This window comes from Zonotrichia leucophrys, chromosome 4, assembly GCF_028769735.1.
Source record: "Zonotrichia leucophrys gambelii isolate GWCS_2022_RI chromosome 4, RI_Zleu_2.0, whole genome shotgun sequence".
Classification (NCBI taxonomy): domain Eukaryota; kingdom Metazoa; phylum Chordata; class Aves; order Passeriformes; family Passerellidae; genus Zonotrichia; species Zonotrichia leucophrys.
In genome coordinates this window covers 33,815,625-33,840,605 of record NC_088173.1, presented here as the reverse complement: position 1 = coordinate 33,840,605, position 24,981 = coordinate 33,815,625, and the positions used below count along the sequence as shown (strand labels likewise).

General features: G+C 37.3%; 1 protein-coding gene across 6 annotated transcripts in view; it reads left to right on the top strand.

The window, feature by feature from the left end:
* The window catches only part of GRID2 (glutamate ionotropic receptor delta type subunit 2), a 677,007-nt gene that overhangs the window by 68,463 nt on the left and 583,563 nt on the right, over positions 1-24,981 (top strand). Inside the window, exon 1 of one of the 6 annotated variants that reach the window (XM_064711070.1) lies at positions 5,960-6,062. The exons of the other annotated variants lie outside the window; for them this stretch is intronic. Coding sequence (XP_064567140.1) covers positions 6,038-6,062 — 25 coding nt within the window. The 5' untranslated portion in view covers positions 5,960-6,037. Of the gene's footprint in view, positions 1-5,959; positions 6,063-24,981 lie in introns of those variants that run through there. 6 annotated transcript variants of the gene reach the window in all.

Here is a 24,981-nt window from a genome sequence, read left to right as displayed (position 1 = left end):
TTGTACATATTGGCATCTATAAATTAAATGCTCTATTTTTGACAGATTGGAAAATGTGCGTAATTTTTCAGCACTTTTGTCCCCCATTCCTCTTCTTCTGACTCTGCAGAATTTTTTTTTTTTTAAAGCAAGTAGTCTTTTTTTTATCTTGAAAAGAAAAACAAGTAGCAATATGTATTACAGCAATAAACCAATTATAGTTGATTTCCTTATGTGGTGACTTGGGAAGAGAGAAATGCTGTGTCTGTTCCATTCCAGGTGGGAATTCCAGTTCTTGCAGGATAAAGCTTAAAATACTAGTCCTTGATACATTCTTTTCTATATTGCACGATTCCCCACCCCCTGTATTCCAGGGATTGTCCCCCTTATAGGACATTTAAATTATTGTGTATTCCCTTGTATGCATGTTTTATTTAATTAACCTTATGATTAGAATCAATTTCTAGCTTGTAGAAGAATCAGCTGTTTTCTCAGACAAAATGGCTGAACAGTGTTACTGTTGACAGTAAAAAAAGCCCAAGAGCAGCCAAATGACTCAAAGCCAAATTTGCCTTTTAAAGTCCAACAAAGTACTTTGTGTCCAAGGTAAAACCAGCTGATGCAGTCTTATCTTAGCAGTTGCTGTTTCTCTTTAGATGGAAATAGGAGTGATTGATGAGCATAATATATTTCCCTACTGAGATGAAAAAGGGGTAGCATCTTAATTCTTCTAACATCAGGACCTTAAAATGGTATTTAGTATTTTTGTTATGTGTGGAAATATAGGGAGGATTTTACAACGTATACTAAGAAAATGAAGAGCATGCAAAATTGACAAGCAAAGAAAGATCAAGCAAGGTTTGTAGACCATTAATCCTGTAGGCTTTGATTTTGTCAAATTCCTTTTCTAAGGTCTAGCCAGATGTCTGGAAATAGAAGGCTGTAAAGAACAGCTTCTCAAGTCCCTAAGTTTTTTCATTTATTTCAAAATATCAGAGTCATGGTTGGGTTCTGAAGGTGCCTCTGGAGGTCACCTAGTCCAACTTTCTGCTCAAGCAGGACCACCTGGAGCTGATTGCTCCGGTTCATGTCCTGTTCTGTCTTGAGTATCACCAAGCAGATGTCACTACGTCTCTGGGCAGCCTGTCCCCAGAGATTTAAACCACCCTCACCATGAATACGTGTTTTCTTATGTTTAAGTGAGGGCTTTCATTTTTAAATTTATGCACATTGCTTGTGGTCCTTTTTCTGAGCAGAGGGGAAGTATCTTAACTCCCTTGACCTTTTGGTAGTGTTGTGCGTAATGCAGCTTTGAACCCCTTGCTTCAAGGGCGCAGTGCTGGCTCGTGTTCATCTTCTCGTCCACCAGGGCTCCCGAGTCTTTCTCCTTGAATTCTTGCACATTTCATGGGCTCTTCCTGTACACCAGCCTTGCACAGCCCCATGTTTGTGAACTGGGCAGAGAGCAGCATTGCAGTGAAGAGGCCCAGATCCAGGCAGGAACTGGGGGTGCTCAGCCCTGCAGGATGTACTTGACAATTAGCATGATTGGGTCCTTAGGGAAGGTCTGGCTTACCAAACAAAAAAAGCCTCAATGGGCTACTGGTAGTGCTTGCTGCCTGATTTTCTTCATTATGTTCTGTACTGAATTATTTTTTAGATGTTATTTTATTGCATAATCCCTCTTTCAATGCTGCATGTAACTTCCACAAATGTTTCTAAATTCTGCTTACAAAGTACCTCTAAGTTTCATATTAAGAAGAGGCTGTGTGTATACTCTAAGCTGAGTATTTTACAGTAAGTCCAGTAGAATATTAAAGCTTTCAAGCATCAGTAACAGTGTGGTGCAGTTACTACTTTGCAGAATGCAGTTATTCTCCGGATTAGATTGTGGAAAGAATAATTAACCTAAACAATTTCTTCTGCACTTTTCCTCTTAACCAAGATCTGCATAAATAATTTAAGAAAAGGTAACTTTAACTAAATTTAATGTGAAGTTAGAGTATTTGTTACTCAATCACAGCAAGTTTTTTTAAGTCCAGTTGAATTTTGCTCTGGGTTACTCAAGCACCTCATGCGACATGGTATCAGGGATTGACTGTGCAAGATCTGCGACTGTTCCTGCTCTTACCCCTGCAGAGGCAGTGTTAGCCTCTGTGAGGAGTAAGAAGACACCATTGGCTTGGAGGCTACTGCTCTTTGTCTTTAAACTATACTTTATTTAAAAGTTTGCATGTATTTTCTTTCTTGAATCCCAGGGATAGCACATTCAGTGTCTGAGTCCATTAAAAAAAAGGGTAAGGAATCTACTTTCCTGCATTTCTATAAATAAGCTTTCCTTCATCTTTGACTGGGCTGGCTAGTGTTATTTCTTAGACCAATTTTGGCATTTAGCCAGAATTTTATATAGAGTTGAGTCATCTGAAATTCATTCTTTCAGGCCAGAATTTTAATACTATGTGATTGTGACAGTGATTGTAACTGCTGAAGTTGAAAATTTTGGGGAATTGGGCAAGCAGCTTAAATATTATAACCTGAAATTTTGATAAAGGTTCACATACTATGCTGCCTTCCATTCTTTAGTATTCTGGCATTGTAGCTGGCAAGAGGGAAGAAAGGAAAACAAATATGTTCTTACTCACATGGCATTAATTGAAATTCAAGCATATGGTGTCATATTCTGACATCTTGCTGAAAGTTCAGGTTTACTTACTTCTGTAAATGAAAACACTGGTATGAAAGGTAACTGTAAAACTAGGACTTCATAAATAGTTCTAGCCAAAAATATGGCACAGATAAAAGGTTGCTTCTGACACTATATTTTACAAGATTGTGTTCTGACTGTGGGTGGTATATTTAGTGTTTTGGTAAATTACATTTCCATTAGTGAAGTACAGAAAACACAGAACATAACGCTATCTTGATCATAAATCAAGAGAAGAGTATGAAGTGTTTAAAAATTGCCATGCAAATATTTACTTTTTGACTACTTTATGGTTTTATATTTGACTTACTACTGGATTATATTACTGTAATGGTCAGTATTAAGAGCTTGGAGGATATTGCCTGTTTGCATAAATCTGCAGCTTTATTACAAGAAAAAAATCTGTGTGTTTCTAATACAGGGCTACTACTTTCTAGGATTAGCTCTTATTTCTTTCTTTTAGACCTGATATTCTTTGTGTATTTCCATTTAATTTTTATTAGTTGTATGGCTATATCTGGGCATCTCATCTGCTGAGATGGTGCAGCTTGATTAATTTTTCCATTTCCATTTTACTGCGTGTTTATGGTGCTATTGTCAACCCCCATTATGCCAGTCTGACAAACCACTCTTCCTCCTAAAGAGCCAGTCTATAGCTTTAACTTGGGCCATAAATATGTACACAGCTGTGCAGATTTTAGTTTAAGCCTTCATAAAGCACAATCACAGCTGCAGAAGAGGTAAGAGCTGAAATATATACATGGGGGATGAAAAAGATATTGGTGAGACTGAATACCTTATTTTCAACCCATCAGTTCTTCTTTTCAATGTTTTAGCTGTTTGTCTCTTTTTTTCCTTTAATTGATGTCTTGGAGGCATGGTGACAATATAGTAAATCAATGCTTTTGTGTGGGAAGCATTTTTTCTCCCTACATGTAATTTTATGATTTTGTGGATCTAACAGACTGTTAAGTGGATTTAAACAGACTGTTAAGTCTGAGGATTAGAAGATATGTAGGTAAATTAGACACAAGTACAAAATGAAGATGGTTACAAATGTGCTGATGATCATAATGGTGAAAATAAAGGGAAGTGACCATGACTTGGACAGTTAAATGAGAAAAATAATTCAACACTCTATTTTCAATATCACCTGTTCATATTCTTTTTGGATGCATTATTTTGCATTTTGGTTTGCTGTATTGGCTGCAGATTGTTCTTCAAAGGCCTCCTTGTGTAGGTCATGACAGAATGAAAGTGATGAATGAGACAGATGGAGAATGAAAGGTTGAGGTGAAAATAAAGCAATGAATGTGAATCTCTGCTCAGCAGCATGTTAATGCCGATGTTTACTTAGAAAGTAAATAAGTCCCAAAAATTATCACAGGTGAAAAGTTTTTCTATAATATATATAACTTATCAAATGGTCTTTAAATTATTTCAATAACTGTTGGGAGTGTGTTTTGAATAATTCAATAAATCATTAAGTGATGATTTTAAACCTGATTGCCCAAAATACAAAAGAAACCTGTAATAATTTTAGGAGCATCTTTTCCATATTAGTTTGAATTTATCTCATGTAATAATGGGAACAGTAAAACCTATGAAGCATCAGTTATATCTATATTATTATAGCACATGAAGATGTGAAGTTCTGCATGTTCAGTTTTAGCAGATTGTTGGAATGTATCATTAGACAGTAATAGTCAGCTTTCAAAGTGCTACTGGTATGTTCCTGCTGACTAACAGGCTAACAGAGTGTGTAATGATTCATGTGGGAAAGGATAAACCTACATTTTAATATGCAAGAAAGTCTAATTTAAAAGAGCTTGCACAAGTTGTTAAAACCCCCACAATGAAGAGTTAACAGTTCCTACTCATCTGCAATGCAGTCTGTTCTAAAGATTTCATTGAAGAAGGAAGCTACAGATGGCAAATTCTGGTAACTGTGAAATAAGTTTCCTCAGGGGCACTTGGAAACCTTATAGTTTTTGGGTTTTTTTCAGTGAAAGTGATGGTCAGTGTCAACAAAATGCAGTTTGGTGGGTTTTTTTCCATTCTCTATCCTTTTGCTCTTTGCTTATGGAATTTTTTTTTGGGCTATGGGCTGGTGTTTGATGGGGTTTTTTTCCAGCTACTATGTCCAATAGACTTGGATCCTTTCCTTGATAAAGTTATCATTGTACAGCTGTTAATCTTTCCATAGGAAAAGATTTTTCCCAATGGTTTACTGAAACTTCCCAGATCTAGGGCAAAAGAAAAAGGGTTGTATATTAAAGCCCTATATTTTTATTGGATGAGTTTTGCCATTTATTCTTTCTGGAATTGGAGCACTTTTATTTCCCAATAGTTTCTTGTTTGAATCTGGAGTTTTACCTGTACAGAAACTGTGATATGCTGACGTGGAAGTACTGCTTCCTAGTGTAGTAGTAAGGCAACAGGACTGTGTGTAGGAATAGGGTGTTCAGGTAGATCTATGAGGACTCTATTGAGACCTTGATCTATGAATCATCCTGTCTCTGGATCTAGTGCCAAAAGGCTTTTAAGATCATTTGCTACTGGTTTAACATGAAAAGGGATCACTGACTTGCAGATCTGCTACTCTGGAACAGTTTTGCGGCTGTGGAGTGGCTGTCAGGGTGTACAACAGCCAGCTGTAGGAACTCTTGGGGTTTGTGCAGGGCTCCTGCTTGGGGATGCCTCTGGGTCTGAGGTCCAGCACTCCCTGTTCGTAGTTTAGAATATTTGACTGACCTGTTATTCATACTTCTCCAATTTACTGGGTTCTTTCCCCTCTGAGCCCTCTTTTGAGGGCATTGTGCTGCACACAGAAAGTATTTGAGAAGGGTGAACAAGAGGTCTGACTGGTCCTCCTGTGCTTGATGGAGCATGGTATCTTTGCTATTGCAGGGCCTGAAGGCAACAGGACCATCTTTTTGTGATCATGCTAAATATTTCTCTTGGACTTAGCATTTGATGATGAAGGATTTCCTTATGTAGATTAGAAAAAAGCAACTTGTGGATTGTGTTTGGAACTTGGATGTAGCAGGAATCTGAACATAAACGGGCAAGCAGAGATTTAGAACATCAATGTAAAGGGATAGAATGTAAGAAAATAAGAGAATAGTGCAGAAGGCAGTCTCACACCTGAGGAGTTGCAGCTGTACTAATCACCAAAGATTAGGAACAGGCCTGTCCTTAACAGGCCACAGCTGTGTCCAATAAGGAGATGAGTGCTACAAAAGAGTGGGTTAGCTGGGTGAGGAGAGAGCTGGAGTTTGTTGGTTGTGCTGTGAGGAGAGATGGATTTTGTTGGTTGGGCTATGAAGAAGGAGGAGTCGGTGCTGGGAGGAGATGCCTATGAGAAATCATCAAGAAGGTATGGAAGATTTACAATAAGGTGACAACACATCAATGCATAGGAATTCTTATATCTTGCAGGGCATGATGATTCAGTGACCAATACAGATAGCCCAAAGTCAACAGGGTTTCATTAAAAACTGAAATGCACTTAAATGAAACCCTGTAACTCATAAAAGGTTAAACCCAATGTTGCATCAGTGATGAAGAGGTGTTTGAAATCATGAGGTATTTACTCTGATATTAATACAGACAGGCAACTGATAAGTATGTGGAGTCTAATAATAATAATTTAAAAAAAATACAATATATTTGTATAGATAATTTTGTAATGGAGAAGAAATGAAAAATCTGAAAGGAGTGAAATAATATAATACAAATCCACATAAGTGAAACTGACAATTTAGAAATTGTCTTCAATATATATTAGCCCTTTATTTAATACATAATTAGAAGTATATTGGAGTGAATTTCTTTGGTCACAGTTTCCAACTGAAACAAGCAAAGTTTTGGAGAGACTAGGTTCTATTACACACTGAAATCTTATACTAAGTACTATAATATTAGTTGCAATGGAAAGAATAATCGAGAGATTGCTGTAGGTTGCTTGGATCTACAATCCGTTATTGTCTTCCTAAGTCTTAAATTTTGGAAAATATATGTATTTCAGTTATAATTTTCAATATTTAGTAGGCATTTCATTTCAGTTTTTCCCTGTGAATACATTAACTTTCTATAACTTTTTCTTGAATCATTTCAAATTTCTCACTGCCTGAAAGCTCTGTGGATTTTAAAGTCAGCTGACAAATGACTGAGAGAAGGATTCTTGTAGCTTTTTTAAATGGCCTGTCAGAAGAAAGGGCCGAACATCATGGGGCACTGGATCTTTGTGCAGTTCCTAGAGCAGACACATAGTCAAGTTTAACATTTGACAACCTTGTTTAAGTGAGTTCTGTAAGGCGTTTTCCACAGGCGAGACAGATTTCAGTTTAGTTCACTAATACTAGTTAATGTTTGCACAGTTGGAATTGTAGTATAACCTTGCCAAAGAACAAGTCTGAAGTCTGAATGAGACTCTGTAACCTTGCCCAAGAACAAGTCTGGAGTCTGACTTGTGCTTTCCTAAGAGCTGCTTTAGATATGTCCAGTATGTGTCAGTATTTCAGAGAAGTTCTACAGACAATGCCAAGAGGGAAAAAATTCCTTTTATTTGCATGCAGAGGATAAAATTATATTTTTGTGATATCTTAGAAGGTTCTGACTTTTCAAACAAAGCATACAATGCTTATTCATGTAGGAAGCTTTCCACGTTTGCTTTAGGTATCATCACAATGTTCATATTTTGAAGAAGTGACTTTATAGATGTGTGTGTAAAATCCAAAAGTGCATGCACTACATAGTGCATGTTAAAAGAAAATCCCACTCAAGTTGGTAAGAGTGATGTGTGGTGCAAAGTGTGATTAGCAAAACTCATATTTATTAATTCTCATTGTAATTTTGAAGATTTCTATTTAACAAGTAAGCCATCATGGTAGTTCTGTCATGAGTGTAACGTAACATAAATATTTGGAGTTTAGTGACTCAGAAGTGACCTTGCTGCTCTCTCTTGTTGTGTTTTTAATATCAACTTTATTGATACAATAGCATGAGGGATGGATATGCTTTCCTACAAGGTATTCTTTGCTGAAGCAGAGAATCCCTGAGCAGTGAGTAACCCTGAAGTCATTCTTACAGTCTCCTCAACCATCTGTCCCTGGAGCTTAGGAAACAGACTGAGCTGCTGTGGTTAACCCCATGGAGGGAATTTGTCAGTGTTCATTATTTGGAATTTTTTTGAGTGGGGAAAGGCCTTTCCTTACCTTTGTCTATTCCTCCTCATCAGGAATAGACAATGTTCTGTGACTTGGTTGTTGATGGTGACTGCTTTTCCTGTTCTGCCTGTAGAAAATTCAAGAAGGATTCACTGTTTAGTCCCTCAGCTCACCAGTTTTTTCATAGGGTACACCTCAGTATTACTGATGTTTATATGAAACTACCCTTTTACTGGTATGATAAATGAGTCTTGGAAGAGTAGCTTGTAATAATTTCAGGTTATTTTTTTAAGAAGGGTGGAATACACCAAATAAAAATTATTTCAAATTTTTTGTGGATGGTTTCATAAAGGTGGGTTCACTTTAAAATGACAGTTGAATGAGTCTTAGTATTTTCTCTTTTACATTGAGTATTTCTGATAATGAATTAATTTTTTAAAAACTTTTTAGTTATATCTAGCTATCACAGTCAAAATCTTTTTGTCTTCCCTACCAGCTAAATGGCACTGAATAGAGATCTTGTGAATGTTTTGAATATATCAGCAAATTTTGCTGCTGTTCAGCCAACAGCTCTAATCCATTTTCTTGCTTTAGTGGATCACCTTTGGGGTGGGGCATTGGAAGTTTTTCTTGTGATGACTCATCCCAAATTTCCCTTTGAAAACCTCCAAGGAATCTCGCATTCTTTTGCTCTTGGGGTGTTTGAACTCTTACAACTGTGCAAAAGAAGGAAACAAATCTCTAAAGGAAGCTGATGAAATGAAGCAGAAGGGAGCAATAGGTTGCTCTTGCCACCTATTCTGTGTGTAGGCTGAGACTGGGGTTCAACATGTGGTCCAATTTGTTTGACTTTTCTGCTGCCTCTGTTCTGCCAGCTTGTTATTTTGTGGTTGGGAGTTACAAATTAGTACATCCTGTATGGAGTCAAGGATGTTCTCTTCCAATAGTGCAAGAAGGAATTGCGTTGTTAAGAAATAGTTACGATCATAGCTTAAATAAATGTCCTTTTTTCACTTTGAAAATCTACCTTGCAAATCTATTAGAAAATTTCCTTCCCTCTGTCAGAAAACAAAAGATGTGTAGAGACGGGTACTTTGTATTTAAATGCTTACTTAATAGACTTAAATGCATCATATTTTAAATCAACACAGTAAACTTCCTCTATTCCTATTGGAAGAATCAGCATTCACTATCTTTTCCAAGTAATTAAAGGAGATTTTATATACCTACAAGTTAGGGTTGTCAGGAGTGTGTTTATTGTCCTTTTTAAAAAAAATATTCCTCCTTTCTTCCTCCAGTTAGTCTTGATCTGAACCTGTGCTCCTTCACCCACTAGGTTGCTTTTTCTCTCCAGAGAAGGCCCTTGTTATACTTGGAAGTCTACAGGGTGACACTTCTATTCCAGTCCTTGGCACTGTGTGTGTGTGGCAACAGCAGAGAGAAAATTTCCATGTTATTTTCATGGCAGGCATCTGACACTAGAACTGAGTCACACTTTTAAGCAGATTAGCTTCTTTTCAGAGATAATTTAAATATAAAACCTTGAATCTAGTTTTGTCAGTTTTTGGTAGGGAAAAAAAGAAATCCAATGAGTTTTGAGGCTGTATTTAGAGAAAAAGATGAAAAGATAATTTCCTCTAATAAACCTTTCATATTGTAATCGCAGTACATCTAGAATATCCAGCCTAAAATGAAAAAAAAGAGCCTCTTCTAGGAAAAATTTTAGAATTAAATAAATTCTAAGTATACAGAAGAGAAAGCAGTTTTACTTAGGGAAATACAGCATTCATATTTCAGTAGACAAAAACCCTCCAATATTTTCAAAATAGATTTTAATAGGAAACCTTTTACTCAGAGGCAAAACAAAGCACTGAAATGTTGGCATATTCTATGAAAAGGAGTTTTCTATCAAAGCTGTTGCTGGATGCTTGCTTCAGTCTCTCCACTGATGGTTAGGAATGGGAGTTCATCCTATAATAAATAGGAGGGATCAGAGAGTGGTTATGATTATTGGCCTACCCTGGTTTTAAAGGTTTTGCAGGTTATTTTATGATAACACTGATGACTTTTCTGGATGCATACATGACTGTGAAACCAACACACACTCTGTCCAGATGTGTGGTATGAATAGCTTCTTTTTGGTTTTGATATTCTTGTAAATGCCATCAGATCTCTCAGTTCATGTTTCTCCTGAATGTACATTGATGTGTGGATGAAAACCTTGGCTTCTGTTAATTGTGATATTTTTAAAAAAAATAAAAATCACATAGCACTCAGCTCTGTAACTTAAGTGAAGCACCATGAAAAAGAAGTAGAATTTTCTGTTACTGAAAATATGGCAGCAGCATCCAACTCCTAGTAGGCAGAAACCTGTTCATTCACACATAAACTATCACAACTCTTGAAGAATTCTGCTTCTCTTAGAAAATCTATATATAAAAGGTGCTATTTTTTAACAGCATAAAATGTGTGGTTATATATGATTCAAGATACTTTTTGGTGAGTTTTTAATAGCATGACCTGTTTACTTGCTTGTACTTTGTATCCAGTGAAAATGGGATGATTCACTCCTTTTAAAAAATAAAAACCAAATGAAAAATGCATTTATTTCCATCCTGTGGGGAGCTACAGAGCTATAAAGCCATGTCCATTTCATGTAAGGCAAAAGTATCAAGGAAATTCCTACTCCAGTATATGGAACTTATTCGACATTAGCAGAGTACTTTTTGATCCAATGCCAAGTCAGATTTTAAGTAACATCTCAAAGGTAAAGCTTCATTAAAATAGAAGGATTAAACCATCAAAAGTTTTTCCGAATTGCATAAGGCTCTGTGACACTTTGGTTAACTGGATTGAATTCATGTAAGAGGCTAGCTTTCTGTCCTTCATCCTGTAGGTATATTAAAATCAGTGTCATATTTTGGAAACAGTAGGACTGTGTTTCATTTATTCAAGGCTTTAAAGGTGTGTTTGGACAGTGTGTTGGAGCAGGGTGGCAGAAGACAGTTAAGATTACTCTCAATGTACTTGTAGAAAGAGGAAAAATCCAGGCCTTCAAGTTTTGGTTAGGGTTTGTTTGGTTAGTTTAAAAAATTAGCAAGGTTTGATTGTTATTTATTGCTCACTATTCTGGGCTGTGTTGAGACATCAGCATTATGGTATGATAAATTTGTTCTGAAAAGTTAAACTAACTGGCATATCACTGCTGTGGTTATTTACAAAATCAGGGTGGAGGATTTCTTATTTTACCAATGGGCTTGTCAGTCTCACTGGGGGAAGGAAAGGTTTGTGTTTTGTTTCTTGTGAAAATCATGTCAGTGTTACGTGTGCATAACATATTGTGGTTTTGAAATACAGTTCTGAATGTGTGACTACAACGGTGTAGAAGTCTTTGCTTCTTCCTTTTTGGGAAAAAACTCCTTGATACTGTTTTACAAACATGTTTTATTTTCAGCCATTTTGCAACAAAATATTTTATCACTTTTTTTTTTCTTTTTGAAAGTTCACATTTTGCACATATGGGGAAAAACTTATGACCCCCAAGCTGTTGTCTGTACAAATGCTTTTGAAGGTACTGCTAAAAAACTCACCAAAAACCATGGGAAAAGCAGCTGGTTAAAGCCTGTGTGAAAATTTCGAGTACTGGAGTCTTTGCTTTGAACAGTGATGTTTGCTTCGTCATGCTACCTTAATGTTCATTAGTGTTACCTTCAGAATAAGGTAACATTCAAGGTGGTGATGTGAACAGAGGGCATGTCCTTGTGGTCTGCCTGCTGATTTTGCCTAAAATGCCATGGGAAGTGCAATACTGTGTTTTCCTGCATTGAGGGGGTGCTTCTTACTCTGCTTCACTGCTGATGTAGCCACTGGAAGCTGCAGAAGAGACTGCTCCAAACTGACTTTCCTAGTACCTGAGGTAGCTAGGAATGCGTGTGATGGTACACACACATTATTGGAGTATTTTGTCAGTTTTGTACATGTGTTTTTTCCAGCTGTGTATCCAGGGATACTGGCTTGTGTGTGTGCAGTCTTTCATCTGTGAGTATCTCAGTGGTGTTTATACTTGCAGCACAAGTACAAGACTGTTCAAGTATTGCACATTGGCTACATTTGAAAAAGGTCCAAGGTACCAAGAAGTGATGTAGTTATGAGTGCTGAAGAAATAGTATAGGAGATGCATATATAGAGAGAATAAGGTTCAGTGATATTATCTAATATCAGGCATTTTGGGGTTTATGACATCTCAATAGAACTGAAAGTATGTGGGCAAAGACAGAAAGCATGTTTCTCTGGGTAGATGTCTCTCTGTATAAAAGAACTGGTATTTAAGAACCATCTCTATTAATAAGTAGACTATAGTAAAATGCTGTTTTAAAAAGGCTAATCTTATAAAAACCTCTCTAAGCTGTTGACTGCTTCTTTTATACATGGGTGGAGAGAATTCCTCTTTCTTTCGCTGAAAGTAATGCAGGGCCCTTGTGGTGGTGATGGGATTTGGTTGGATTGGGATGTTTTTTGTTTGAAGTTTTTGCTTCAAGAAAAACAGAAAAACCTGCATAAATGCATTACTTGGAATAGCTTCTAAAATTATCTTTCTATAGCCTGTCAGGAGAGCAGCTTGCCTTTGCAATGCAAACTGAGTTCTTTTTCTCCTGTGTGCAACTATTGCCTCTTTCATGACCCAAAATGAATGCCAATGAAACTTTCATGACTGACAGTTGTTCCTCAATGGAAGATGCAGTAGTGTTTTGGTTTTAAATAGGAATTTAAATATCAACTTTTAAAGACTCACTGCTTTTTCTATATGTTATTTTTTATTTTAAGAAGTATCTCAAATTATAAATGTAATCAGTGAAATAATGAACTGTAATATGTGAGAAATTAGGATAGAATAAACCCAGCTGCATAGCAAAAGAAAAAAGTAGGGTTCTGTGAGAAAGTGGTGTGGGAAGGGATCTTTTCCTGCTGAAAAGATGAACAATGTAATAAAGAGCCAGGTAGAACATAAAAAGATCAACTTCCAAGATCTAAAATAAAAAGGTGATAATTTTAATGGAGTTTGGACAGAACTTCAAGTTTGAAAAATGCATTAATAGTTTGCAGATGTGCAGAGATTATGGGGATTTAAAAAACAAGATGAGCTGGTGTAAAATCTAAGGAAAAGATCCTTGCAAAATACAAAGTGATCTATGTTTAAGGAATATGAAATTACCATTGTTGTATTTGTAAATTAAAAGATGCAGCCCAATAGCAAGTGTCATTTGGGAAAGAAATATCTGCATGTATTAGACTAGAGGTCGATTGGGGAAGTCATGACTTAAGTGTGTTAAGGGAGAAGCAGATTCATGGAAATGCAGTTTTGCTGCTTAAAGTGAAAGGTCTTGGTCAGTTGTAGTGTCTTTTCCTCAAGGAAATGGTACTGGGGCTACTTAGAGAAAAATAAGTATGTGAAATACTGAAGAAGAAAAAAACCAAACAAGATATATGCAAAAGGTCAAGACATTGAGAACTGTGTTTAGAGATGGAGAATAAGAAAGGTTGTCCTTGACTAAGGGTGAAACCAGGAGATCGAAAAATATTTTGGGGCAATAGTAGATCTTCTGTTTTCTTCTGGAATTTTGAATTTTGGGTAAATCTCACCAGATCTGAAAGTAAGAGACCTATGACATGTTGTCATTGCAGAAGTCAACATAGACTTCCTCTCCACCCTCAAATTTGCATGTATTCTTCCCTGTTCTTTTCTTGTGGAAGGTACTTAGACCCTAAATTCATGCAGGAAGAATTTACACATGGATGATGCAAGTGTTCATGCACATGCATGTGTCTGGTGAGATATTGATTGTAAATACGTGGGGGTGTTGTGTGTTTAGGTGTTTCTTGGTTTTTTGTGGTTTTCATTTTTTTCTTTTTTGTCAAATCAGTCTATTTGAGGGAAGCTTAACACCTTCGTTTGAAATTTCGAAGCCTCAGTAAAAAATGCCACCACTTCTAAAATCCCTCTATATCTCTGTGGGACCACAGAAAGTGGTAGGCCAAAAGGACTTTGCAATTCATGCAGTGCTGCTACACCACCAGAATTCTATTTGGTCATCACTGTCCAAAGCTTCTCTTTCCATTTTAGGGTCAGCTCTTGTCACTTTGCATCTAACAGTGCTTATGGTGTCGTTGGCTTTTCCACTAAAACTTCTCTCACTTTAAGGGGGCTGGGGGTGTTAAAAGGGATTCCTGGCCATGCATGTGGGGTCATTGTGTCTTAGGTTTGCATCAGTCTTGATAGCAATCCTCAGACTGCACTTATGAAAGTGGATTTAGCAAGCACGCTCATGTGGTGCTTGCTGCCAGCTGAGTTTTCTGAGGCACCAATGAGTTATTTTTTGAGTAAAAGCCATCCAGAAAACAATCATTTCATCTATCCAGTATAATTTTGTTACACATTGAATCCTAAATCTCATTGTCATGCCATCTGTCAGAAATCTTTGCAATATTGGGCTGAAAGAATAAGCTTTTCAGTAGGTAATGGAAATTCAGTTCTTTCACACAGGAAATAGAGTTGAATAGAAGTTGGAAAATAACTGGAAAATTTTTCTCCTAGTACCAAATGTCCTGGCTATACACATTGAAGCTTTCACTGTTTCACTTTGTCATAGTTCTGAGAGAAAGCAATGTCTGGGGGGTCTGAAACAGATTTAAGAATATAATAATGCTCTTTTATTGCGAAGGATACCTTAAAGTGTAGTATTTTTTTATGTGGTTAAAAATGCATTGTTCTGGAGCACAAGACTTTTTTTATCTCCCCAGATTACTTATTTCTAGTACTGAAAGAATGGCTGGCTTCAGCATCAGTGCAACCTAACAAGGAGGAACTGTCATTGTTTTTGATGTACATTTAAAAGAAAAACCAAACACCAAAAAGCTTGGTTACATTTTCTCAGAATTGTTTTGGTGAGGAGAAATTGTTGATGAAAGCAGATATCTGATAATATCCCAGTTAAGAATAACAGATCTATTAAGTCCAGTTTTTCCACGCATTCATGAAGTTGCCTCTGATCATTAATGAAGTGTTTGATTAAATCCTCTCCTATGAGCAAAGGCTGGGAGAATTGGGGGTGTTCAGAGTGAAGGAGAGAAGGTTTTGGGAAGACCTCCCAGTAGTCTTCCAGTCCTTGAAGGAGGTCTATAAGAGCGATGGGGACAAACTTTTTAGCAGGGCCTGCTGTGATGGAACAAGCAGTAATGGTTTTAAATAGAGAGGTAGTTTAGGTTGGATATAAGAAAAGTTTTTTGCAATGAGGGTGGTACAATACTGGAGCAGGATGCTTGGAGAGGAGGTGAATGCCCCCTGCCTGGAAGCAGTCAAGGTCAATTTGGACAGGACTCTGAGCAACCAGATTTAATTGAAGATTTCCCTGCTTCTTTCCAGGATGATTGGACCAGCTGGCCTTTAAAGGTCCCTTCCAACCAAAACGATTATATGAAATCAAATTAAGGGGAGATTCTTTGCTCTTATCAGCCTGCATTTTCTAGCAATTTTTTATCTTTACATGTGCCAACAATCCCTTACAGATGTTTGCCTATTTTTTATTCTGTTCCTTCTTCATTTTATTTCCCTTTCCTTATCTTCAGCAATCCCTTTCTTTCTCATGTGTGTTCACCTAAACTTCATGCTTTGGATCTCTGGGCAGTTTTACGTTTGTCTGAAGTGTGTGGTACCAGTTTCTGGCACTGCAGAACTGCTAGATGTGTTAGAGTCTGTGTCGTTTGAGCTCTACACAGTTCTCCTGCATTTCTTCCCATTGAGGGTATTAGTTCTGTTTTAAGTCCGGTGAAATTTACATTTCTGTTATGATACACATTCTTAGGTTTTGGTTCTCTGAAGTCTTTCAGTCCTTATTTTGCTGGATATCTTTCTGGCTACACTACTTGGGTAATGCCACAGTGCCAGTGGGACTTTAAAATTTCCTGTACTGAATTGGAAATATTTACAGTAATAGGGAGCAGCATCTCACCTGCATGTTCTTTCTTTCACTGACTTGAATTCTACTCTAGTTGAAAAAGGTGCATGATGTTAACGTACAAAGCTTGAATACTAATGGGTTGCTCCCTCTGCACAATGTGCACTTAAGGTGTGACAAGAAATGAGTCATTCATACAAATATGTAATTGTCCCACACAGGTGGTGGTGCACGGTTATGCTTGCCTGCTTCCCTCTCCTTAAATGGTGAATTTCCTGGGGGAAAAAAAGCATTTTGTTAATTTGATGGCTATACTGACAAACCAACTGTTGTCAGTTTTTATGGAGCTGTTTGCAGTGAAGGATTAGGTATTGTGCTGATGGTTTGTCAGGTACTTAAAAGACTGATGGCCACATGCAGTCAGGTGTGTAAAGGATTCATATTGGCAACAAAAGCAGCAAAACAGAGAATGAGGAGTTCCATGTTTGTTCTTTTTATGTAACATTAATTTTGGCCATGAACATCTACTCCAGATTCCCTGCAGCTGCAGTGCTCTCTAAGGAATAAATAAAAGCAGCATGAGACAAAGTTTGTATTTTTCCTCTCCACCTGGCTATTCCTATTCTGTGTGTTTGTTTTGCTGAAGAAACAATTATTTTTGTCAGGAGAGACTGAAATGGACTGGGGTTTTAAACTTCTCAGCTCTCCCTGTTATATTCTTGTTTGGTTATCCTGTGTTATGACCCTGGTCTGTGGCGGGAACTGTTACAGCTTATGTTGGTAGAGTTCACCCTTGATACTGACTTGGTCTAAAGGACTGAAAAATAAATGTTGTGTCAGAATTTTCATTCCTTCACCCCTCTACTACCAGCCATTTCTCTGGCGAAGGCCAAGTGACCTGTGTATGTTTTAGTTTGGATTTTTTAATCAATCTTCTAGAGCATTCTTGGTTTATCCATTTAGGAATTTGGACTTACTAATGCTATTTTATAATGAAAAACACAGAACAGATGATGCTGATTTACTGAAATTTCTCTATAAAAACCCCAATGGGATGTGTACAGAGTAGAATCTGAGAATGTATGATTGATATGTTTTAAGAAATTACTGTAAAAATAGGAAGGTAGTGAGGATGCTGAAGCCTTTTATTTATCTTTATTCAATAATAACTGGTCTATGCCATGGAGATCAAGACAAGCAATGGGGTAACAGTGAGTTGCAGCCTATTGGGAGAACACCTGAAAACAGTTCTATGTGCTTTTAGAGGGGCTGCACTCCTTGAATTTCTCTTGGGTTTTTTTGTTGTTCACCTCTTTGATATGGAACCTATGCATTCAGTTCTCTTATTAGGAAGCACCCCCAAAAATAAGAAAAAATATTCCAAGCATACTTCACATGATGCTGTATTAGTCAAGTGCTGCAGTATGACAGTAAAGTTGGTAAAAATGACAAATAATTATAAGAAAACAAATTTTGCATTTGGGAAAGAAGATAACCAAGAATAAATGAGAGTATTTTTGTTCAGTTTTCTAAATCCTAAATTGGTTAAAATTATTCTTTGTGAGTTATAGACTATCATTTCTGAGGCCTATAGACTATCATTTCTGAGGCCTGCAGACTATAATTTCTAGCTCCTGCTGCATGAAATTTCGGATATTTTTCAAAATTACTTTGTATGTGCTATAGAACACCCAAAATCACTTTGCTTATATAAAAATATATGAACTCCAGTACTGTCTTTCTGCTCCTGAATTTGATCTTCCTCTACTGTTTAATAAAACTTCCAGGAGGAGTTACATTTTTATGAAAGCTTTTCCCCATTGTGGATAGATCTGGATGCATTTATTGCCAAAGTGAAAATATTGCTTGCAGCTATTTAATCTGTGGCTTTGTAACTACTGCCTCCTCTTGGATACCTTTCATCAAAGCACAGAGATCTCAAAGCAAATTTCAAGCCAGTGCAATTCCTGCAAGACTCTCAAGTTTATCACTGTTATCTGCAGTCAGGGCCCAGACTGGCTCGAGAGCTTGCTCTAGAACCTCATCCCCTGGTGGTAATAGTAATACAGACAGAAAGGCATGTTTAGCAGACTTATTTTTATTCTCCTGAACTCTAGCAATATTAGCCATGGAGAAAAAATGGCACATGGACGTTCTGGTAAGAAGCCTAGGTTTTTTTCTTGGCTTTGTACTTCACACAAAAGGCAAGGAGCTAAAAGGGAGCACCCTTACCATTTTACATTAAAGTTTCTTTCCTTTGATGGAAGTGTTGCTGGTGGCATAATTCCTGTATGATTCATTAATATTGGTATGTTTAGCTGCTTCTCAATGCTGGACTAATGGAAGTGTGTTGCAGTGAAAGCTGAGATCTAGGAAAAGGGAGGAAGAAGCTCTTTCTAGGAAAGGATCTGGAAGCAGTTTGGTCTTTGAGACCTGGCTAAGAAAATGGTGGTGGTTCAGAAAGGGCTTGGGGGCTGACTTTGTACTGTAGGATGGATCATTCCATGTGAGAACTGAGGATTTTTCAAGCAGTGAAAAGACAGATTCTGTATATTCAGAGTTATGTAGAATGTCAGAAAGGTATCAGTGTACCTTTGGTGTAAAATTGGCAGTGTAATGATTGCATTTTTCATGGTAATTCCAAGTAGTACACTTGAGGTTTCCTTTGCCTATTGCCCACATGGGAGAGGAAGACAGCATAAAATTAGCTTTACCCCAGCCCAGAACAGCACAGTTACAAATGTGGCTCAGCCAGGAGAGTTCTGACAGCCAGCTGAAAGAGCAAGTTGTGTGTTTAAGCCTAAGGGAACTTAAATCTCAGTCTTTCTGTGGATGATCTGGAAGAGCAACAGCAGCAAAACAGCTTGCCATCTTGGCAATGAGAGAACTTGACACATGAGTTGAAAAGCTCCTACTGTAGGAAGAACAGTTAAAGGTTCTTAGACGTCAATATTGTACTTGACTCAGTGCTTTAAGGTTTTTTTTTAGCAGTAATTGATTGTGTCATCTGCATGTACGGGATTCCTAGTGTGGGAGGCAGTAATTCTCTCACAGAGGGAGGAGAGAGCTGGTTTTCCTCAAATTGTAAGATATTTACCACAAGTGTATTCAAAGTATGGTGTAGTCACATTATTGAAGCCACTTCATAGAAGATTATTTTAAGCCAGCTGTAAATACTCTATTGTGTGAGACCTACTAAAAGTGTATGAAAGCCACTCAGCTTTCAGCTCTCAGGCCAGTCCTACAGTTGTGGTGGGATTTCAAATAATTGCCTAAGTCTGCAGTTATGCTGCCGTTGGCTCTCATGCCTTGATTGCTCCATTCAAGTTTCTGTGGTGGAATTGAAATATTTATTTCTGATAGTTGTTTTCCAAAGCTGGCATGTGTTTGGTCAGAGTTGCCTCTCTGATATCAAAGTGGCCAGAAGAGGCAAGAAGGAAGTACAGTGATTTGAAGACTCTCTGCCCACTCTCTGGTGTTTTTTAGTAAGAATTTGTAGCTTTGTGCCACAGCTGAGTGAGCACCAATACTGGAGAAGTGCTAAATCTTATCAAACATTTTAATGGTTTCCAGACCAAAAGCTGTGAAAGCAATCTTCTAAGGTAATGAAGAATGCTTTCTACTAGATACTGAGCGTAATTTTCTTGTCTTCAACCTTCCATTGTGGAAGTGTCAGCCTTTCTCAGTGTCCCATTTAGCCTTGTCAAGTCCACAGTTACAAAACTGTAAAAATTAGGGGGATCAATATTTTTATTCATCTTTTGCAGCTATAGAACTTCAAGATTGAGTGAAGTTAAGGTATCCAGCACAATAATGGCTCCCAAAATTTTTTCTAAAGCCTAATCTCAGCAGAGAAAAATCCAATCAGCCCTGTCATCCTTGGTAGTTTATTTTCTATAATGAAAGTCCTGCCAGTTTGAGACAAGCCAAAGTAGATGAGCTGAAGGCACTTCCTGCCTATACAAATTGGCAAGAAGTGACCAAGTAGTTGCCCAGTGAGTGAATATGTTAATTCTACCCTGGGGACGTTGAGATGGCTCTGTCTCGATGCACATGCCTAGTTTTTCTTTAGTGGCTGGCTTTTGGTGTACTTGCTAACCTACTCAAGGAAAAAATACTGGAAGAAAAAGGACTCTCAAATTTTGAGGTAGATGTTTTGGTGCAGTGCTTGTAGCTGTCACCAAGGCTTTCACACAGTTAAACTAATTTGATTTTTTTGTTATTGCTGTGAGTTTTTCTGTACATTTTTTCATTACATGAAGTGTAAGAGTTTCACATTGCTTAGATGTCATTAGTTTGCATTGGCAATGTTCAAGTACATTGCCAGGAACAGTTTATTTTTTCCTTATTTTGCAGAAAAGAAAAGTTACATGGTAAATTGGTGGTGAATATTTCTTTGAATAAGCACTGGGGATCTGTTGACATATCAAATGTAACTGAGTCTGCAATTACAGATACAACATAGGTACACTTACTTCACAACCTGTTTGTAGTTGTGTGGAGACAACTAAAAGGGCAGGTAAAACCCTGGAATATATTTATTGCACTTGTTATAGTGTAGATCTGCAGTTCTTTGATGCATGCTGCAGACTCCTAGTTTCAGTGACCTCAGGACTCATTCTAGACATCTGCCTGAGTCTAATTCTGGGAGAAGGTGTTTGCTTTGGTTTTTTTGGTGATTCTGCTCTTAGGGTGATTTTCTTTACAGTGTAAATCTATATTTTGTGACAGGAACACAATAGATTGTCAACAGAATTGGTGTGACTTAGTTTTTAAAATTCAGTCCTAGGAAAATAAGAATAAAGCTGAGAGGACTAAATAAATTTTCATATTTAATTATAGTTTTTGTTTCGGTTTCTAAGCACATTTTCTGCTTTGTGGCTGAAAGAGAATGGATGTTGATGAACATGTGCACCTTTGTGTATGTGTCTATGTCAATCAGATAAATGTAAATATAAATTGAAGACTTTTTATTGCTTGATGTATGCCTTTAGGCAAATCCTGCTGCCTAAGGGATAGGTAAAAATGCTATCTGAATAAGTGATTTGTGCTACTCACAAGAGCTCAGAAGTGCTAAGTGTAGGTGCTGTGTATGAAAACAGTTTAGAAAATAATTAGGCCCTTTCTCAGATAATAGATTTGACTCTTACCTTGCACTTAAGTGAGACAAAATCGTGCTTTATTTCTGTTAATGCATACTGGTATCCAGGCTGCAAAGTACAGGGAAGAATAGTGAGGCCTGAAGTATCTATCTCATATACAGCTGTAGGTAATTAGCTAATTCAGTTGACTCCAAGAGGGTTAAAGGATTTTATTTCCCACTAATATTGTAGAAAGTAGCAGGCAGTGTAGCTAGCATCCAAGATTTAGGCATATTTGATATATGTACGTGGGAGGCTTTTCTGAACAGTCTCGTAAAACACAATGCCATTGCTATTGCTATTCCTCTTGCAATATTTGGATTCTCCTTTCAATGTGCAGATCATTAGTAAACTGTGAAGCAATCAAGTAATCAGAGCCCAATTAAATGGCTCATTCCATTCCTGGGCTCAGAGAGAGTAGTGCATGTGTGAAAGTCTGGCTGTTAAATGGAGCCTGAACAACAGTGAGTGAAATCTTTATGAAGAATGCAAGGTGCTGAAAAAGAGAGATGTGTCAGCTGACCATGGAAAAACAAGTGCGAGCTTGTTTAAGTTTCCTTTTTTTTTCCATGCAAATATAATCACAAAAAAACCCAATCTGTTGTTTCAGGAGTAGATTTAGGACTTCCTATTGTGTGTGAAGAGATCAAAAGAGTAATGAAATTTAGAAATACGCAGTCATCCACGGTTGATAAGACTGACTTCTGCCTTGTACTTTTTTTATTAGACCTGTGTATTACATTTCCTCCTCTGACTTGTAGACCTTTCCAGTCTGCATCTGAATATGTACTTGAGTATTAATCTGTGCGCCAATTAATCATCAGATTGAGAATGCTATTCCTCATGCCAAAAAGGGATCCTGAAAGAAGTAACCATTGACTCAGGTCTTTGGGTCAAGATGGATTTTTGTACTGTGATTAGGAAGCAGTTTTTGCAAGAATGAGAAGCCTGAGATGGAGGTGGATTGCTTTAGTTTAGAAGAGCAGAAGTGTAGTTCAGTTAGGGCTCTTGAGACCAAGAGACAATTCAAGAACAAAAGATGGAAATATATCTATCTACCTGATACCTCTGTAGGTAAAAATATGACTGCAGAGCTAAAAAGGAAGTAATCACCTCAAAGACTTGACTAAAAATAGGAATTCCGGAGCTTAGACATTGTCCAAGAGAATTATTTTTTTGTCCATAATCAACTCTCTATGGAAGGGTTAGGTTGGAATAGATCATCTTTGAAAAGAAATTTTCCCAACAACTTTGCTAGCATGATGGACAATTCTTTGAAGCCATTAATTTTTTTTGCCGAAGAAGGGACTAACAGTGGTAGTCATCAGCTTATTTTCTTTGATTGTATTGAATTTTATATTTCTCTCTAAAGGATTAAAAAAGAAATCTGTCAAATATTAGCAACTCCACCTAATTTTTCAAGCAAATAGCTTAACCTCCCCTAAAATTAAAATTATTAAACCCCACCAAGTTATGTGAAGACCTAGGAAGTTAGAAGCCAAAAGAATACTTCAGCATCTATTTGGCTTAGCAGAAGGATATTAAGATGGTCAGAGGTAAGACATGTGCCCCCAGAGAGTTTTAGCAACTTCTCAGTAGTTTTTTGTGATACTGGACATCCTTTCAGCACCACTCTGCTTTTTGCCAAGGTAATTTTGAATGTTAACCTGAGTACTGAAGAGCTTTACAGTATGATTAATGTCTCATATTAATGCCTGCTTTTTTCCCCCCTTTTTTTTTCAGTTCTTTTACTTTTTCTTGTTTAAAGCACATTCTTTTTATTCTTCTGAGAATAGTACTCTGTGGCAGAAATCATACGTAGTTTTTTAATCACAACTCTTGCCTTTAAACAGGGTTGAATTTCCTTAACATCCCAAGTAGCCATCAAGTGTAATAACTTATCCTGAGGACTCTGTGCCCTTCCTGATGTGCCTCCTTGTGTTTCTAACTAGTGACCTTGGTGTTGTGACCATCCTTGAAGCTGTATCTTTGGCACGATAGTGAATTTCTAATCAGATAATTTTTTATTCATGCACAAGTGCTGCCTTAAAGTATACATAAAACCCAATAATAGCAGCAGGGGAGAATTATTGTTATGCTGAAAAAGAAAATCTTTGCTATGAAATTGGCTCCTAAGTGTTCAGTGATGCTTGGATGGACATCCTGCTCATTTTAAAGAGGTAGTAAGAGGCATTAAGATTCTCAATGGAGGTTGCTAATTTAAAAAGTGTCAGTAGAACAAGCAGTGAAACTGTGGAACTATGTCTTAGTATTTCTTGTAGTATGGACCTGTGGTCAGATTTTCCTAAAATATTGGGCTGTAAAATAGAAAGGATGTGACTTTGAACCAAAAGTGGTAATGACTTCTTAAGAGTCAAACAACTCTTACTATGGTCTCTTACATGGAATCACTGCTCAGCTTTTTAAAATATTTGTCTCAAGAGTGTCTGAGATCCAGATGATACAGAAGTATCCATCTGTTTGAGTACCTGAAAAGTAAAATTAGTGGATAAATTGATCTCTTTTCATCAATCATTAACTTTAAAAAAGCAAAGTAAAATGTAGAAAATCTGATTGATCTGATCTTCTGTTTTCTAAGCATTTCATAAATTCTAATAAATCTTCCTATTGAGTAATTTCTAACCAAGTTGGGAGAGTGGTGGACACAGTTTTCCAGCATTATCTGGAAATAAGTGGGCTTTAAGCTAGGGTCAAGTATGGCTTTATAACTTGCCATATGTTTTATGACTGAATTGTTCAGTCTCTGTGCCTCCTTCCTACAAATTTTTGAAGTTGCACCATATAGTTAAAAAAAAACCCCCAACTTTCCCTTTTCTCTCTTGGGTGCAATCAGCCTCAGCTGAGGGAAATCTGGAACTGGGCAGTGGATTCAGTCAGAACTCAGAAACATTTAAGAAAAGCTCAGTGGATGGGTAAAATGGGATGTGTAGGTGCCAGTGGAACATTGGAGGGGAGGATGAGGCACCCATTTCCTAAAAGGGGTGGCAGGGTGGCCCAAGCTTTTCTGTTGCTTTGAAGACAGAAGAGGAAATTATAGAAGAGTATGGTTTGTAAAAGAGGTTGTAGCAATTGTTTTATTTAAAGAAAGGCTGGAAAATAGTTTCACCACAACTTTTTCATGTAATTAAATAGGATTTATATGATTCATCAATGATGGTGTTACAGTTAAACCACAAGGGTGTTTTCTGTAGTTCTTTTCTCATCATTAGTAATTAGAGTGATATTTGCCTGTCAATATAAATCATCGCCTCGCTAATTAGCACTCTGGTGTGATTTGCTAACTGAAGCTCAAGAAACAGAGCTGTGTGTGACTAATCCCAAAGTGCAGCTCTGCTCAGAAAGCAGGCCTGCATCAGTTTAATCTGGTGGCAGAAGAAACAGGTTAGTTCAGAGAGAAAATGGTTTTAAGGCTAAGACACCAAATGTTGAGTCTAATCTAATGGAAATCAAAGGGAAAGCTGTACTGATTTTGAGTTCTTTGAAAATCAGTGGAGTGCTTAGAAATATTAACTTAGATATTAGCAATTTTTTTTTCTTTTACCAACAATTGACTGTAGTACTGAGGTTCCAATAGAAGTATCTGCTTCGCGTGCGTTATGCTAATATGCACGTTCATGGGATTCCAGAGGCATCAGAAAGAGCAATGATCTGTTTGTCTTCTGGTTTGAACCTTCCCTGAGAGACAGAAATTTCAGTGTCTTATATTTTCAATTCAGTTTACGACAAGCCTATAGTGCTTTGTCTATTGAAAACTATTTGTAACCCAGCTCTTTGCCTGCCTGGAGTTTCAGAGTAGACAGTTGTCTTCAGGGATGTCTTCTCTGAGGTTTGGGCTGCACGTTATTTGTTATCTTGTTGCATATGCTGCTGTGTTGTATGTTGCTCTGTTCTCTGGTGACAGGGCTGAGAGCGCAGACTTGGTAATGAACCCTTGACGACAGCAGGGGGAAAAACAGTGGAGATAAACAAATGTCAAAAATTTTACCTAAACTATGAATTTTTCAGCCTGTTAA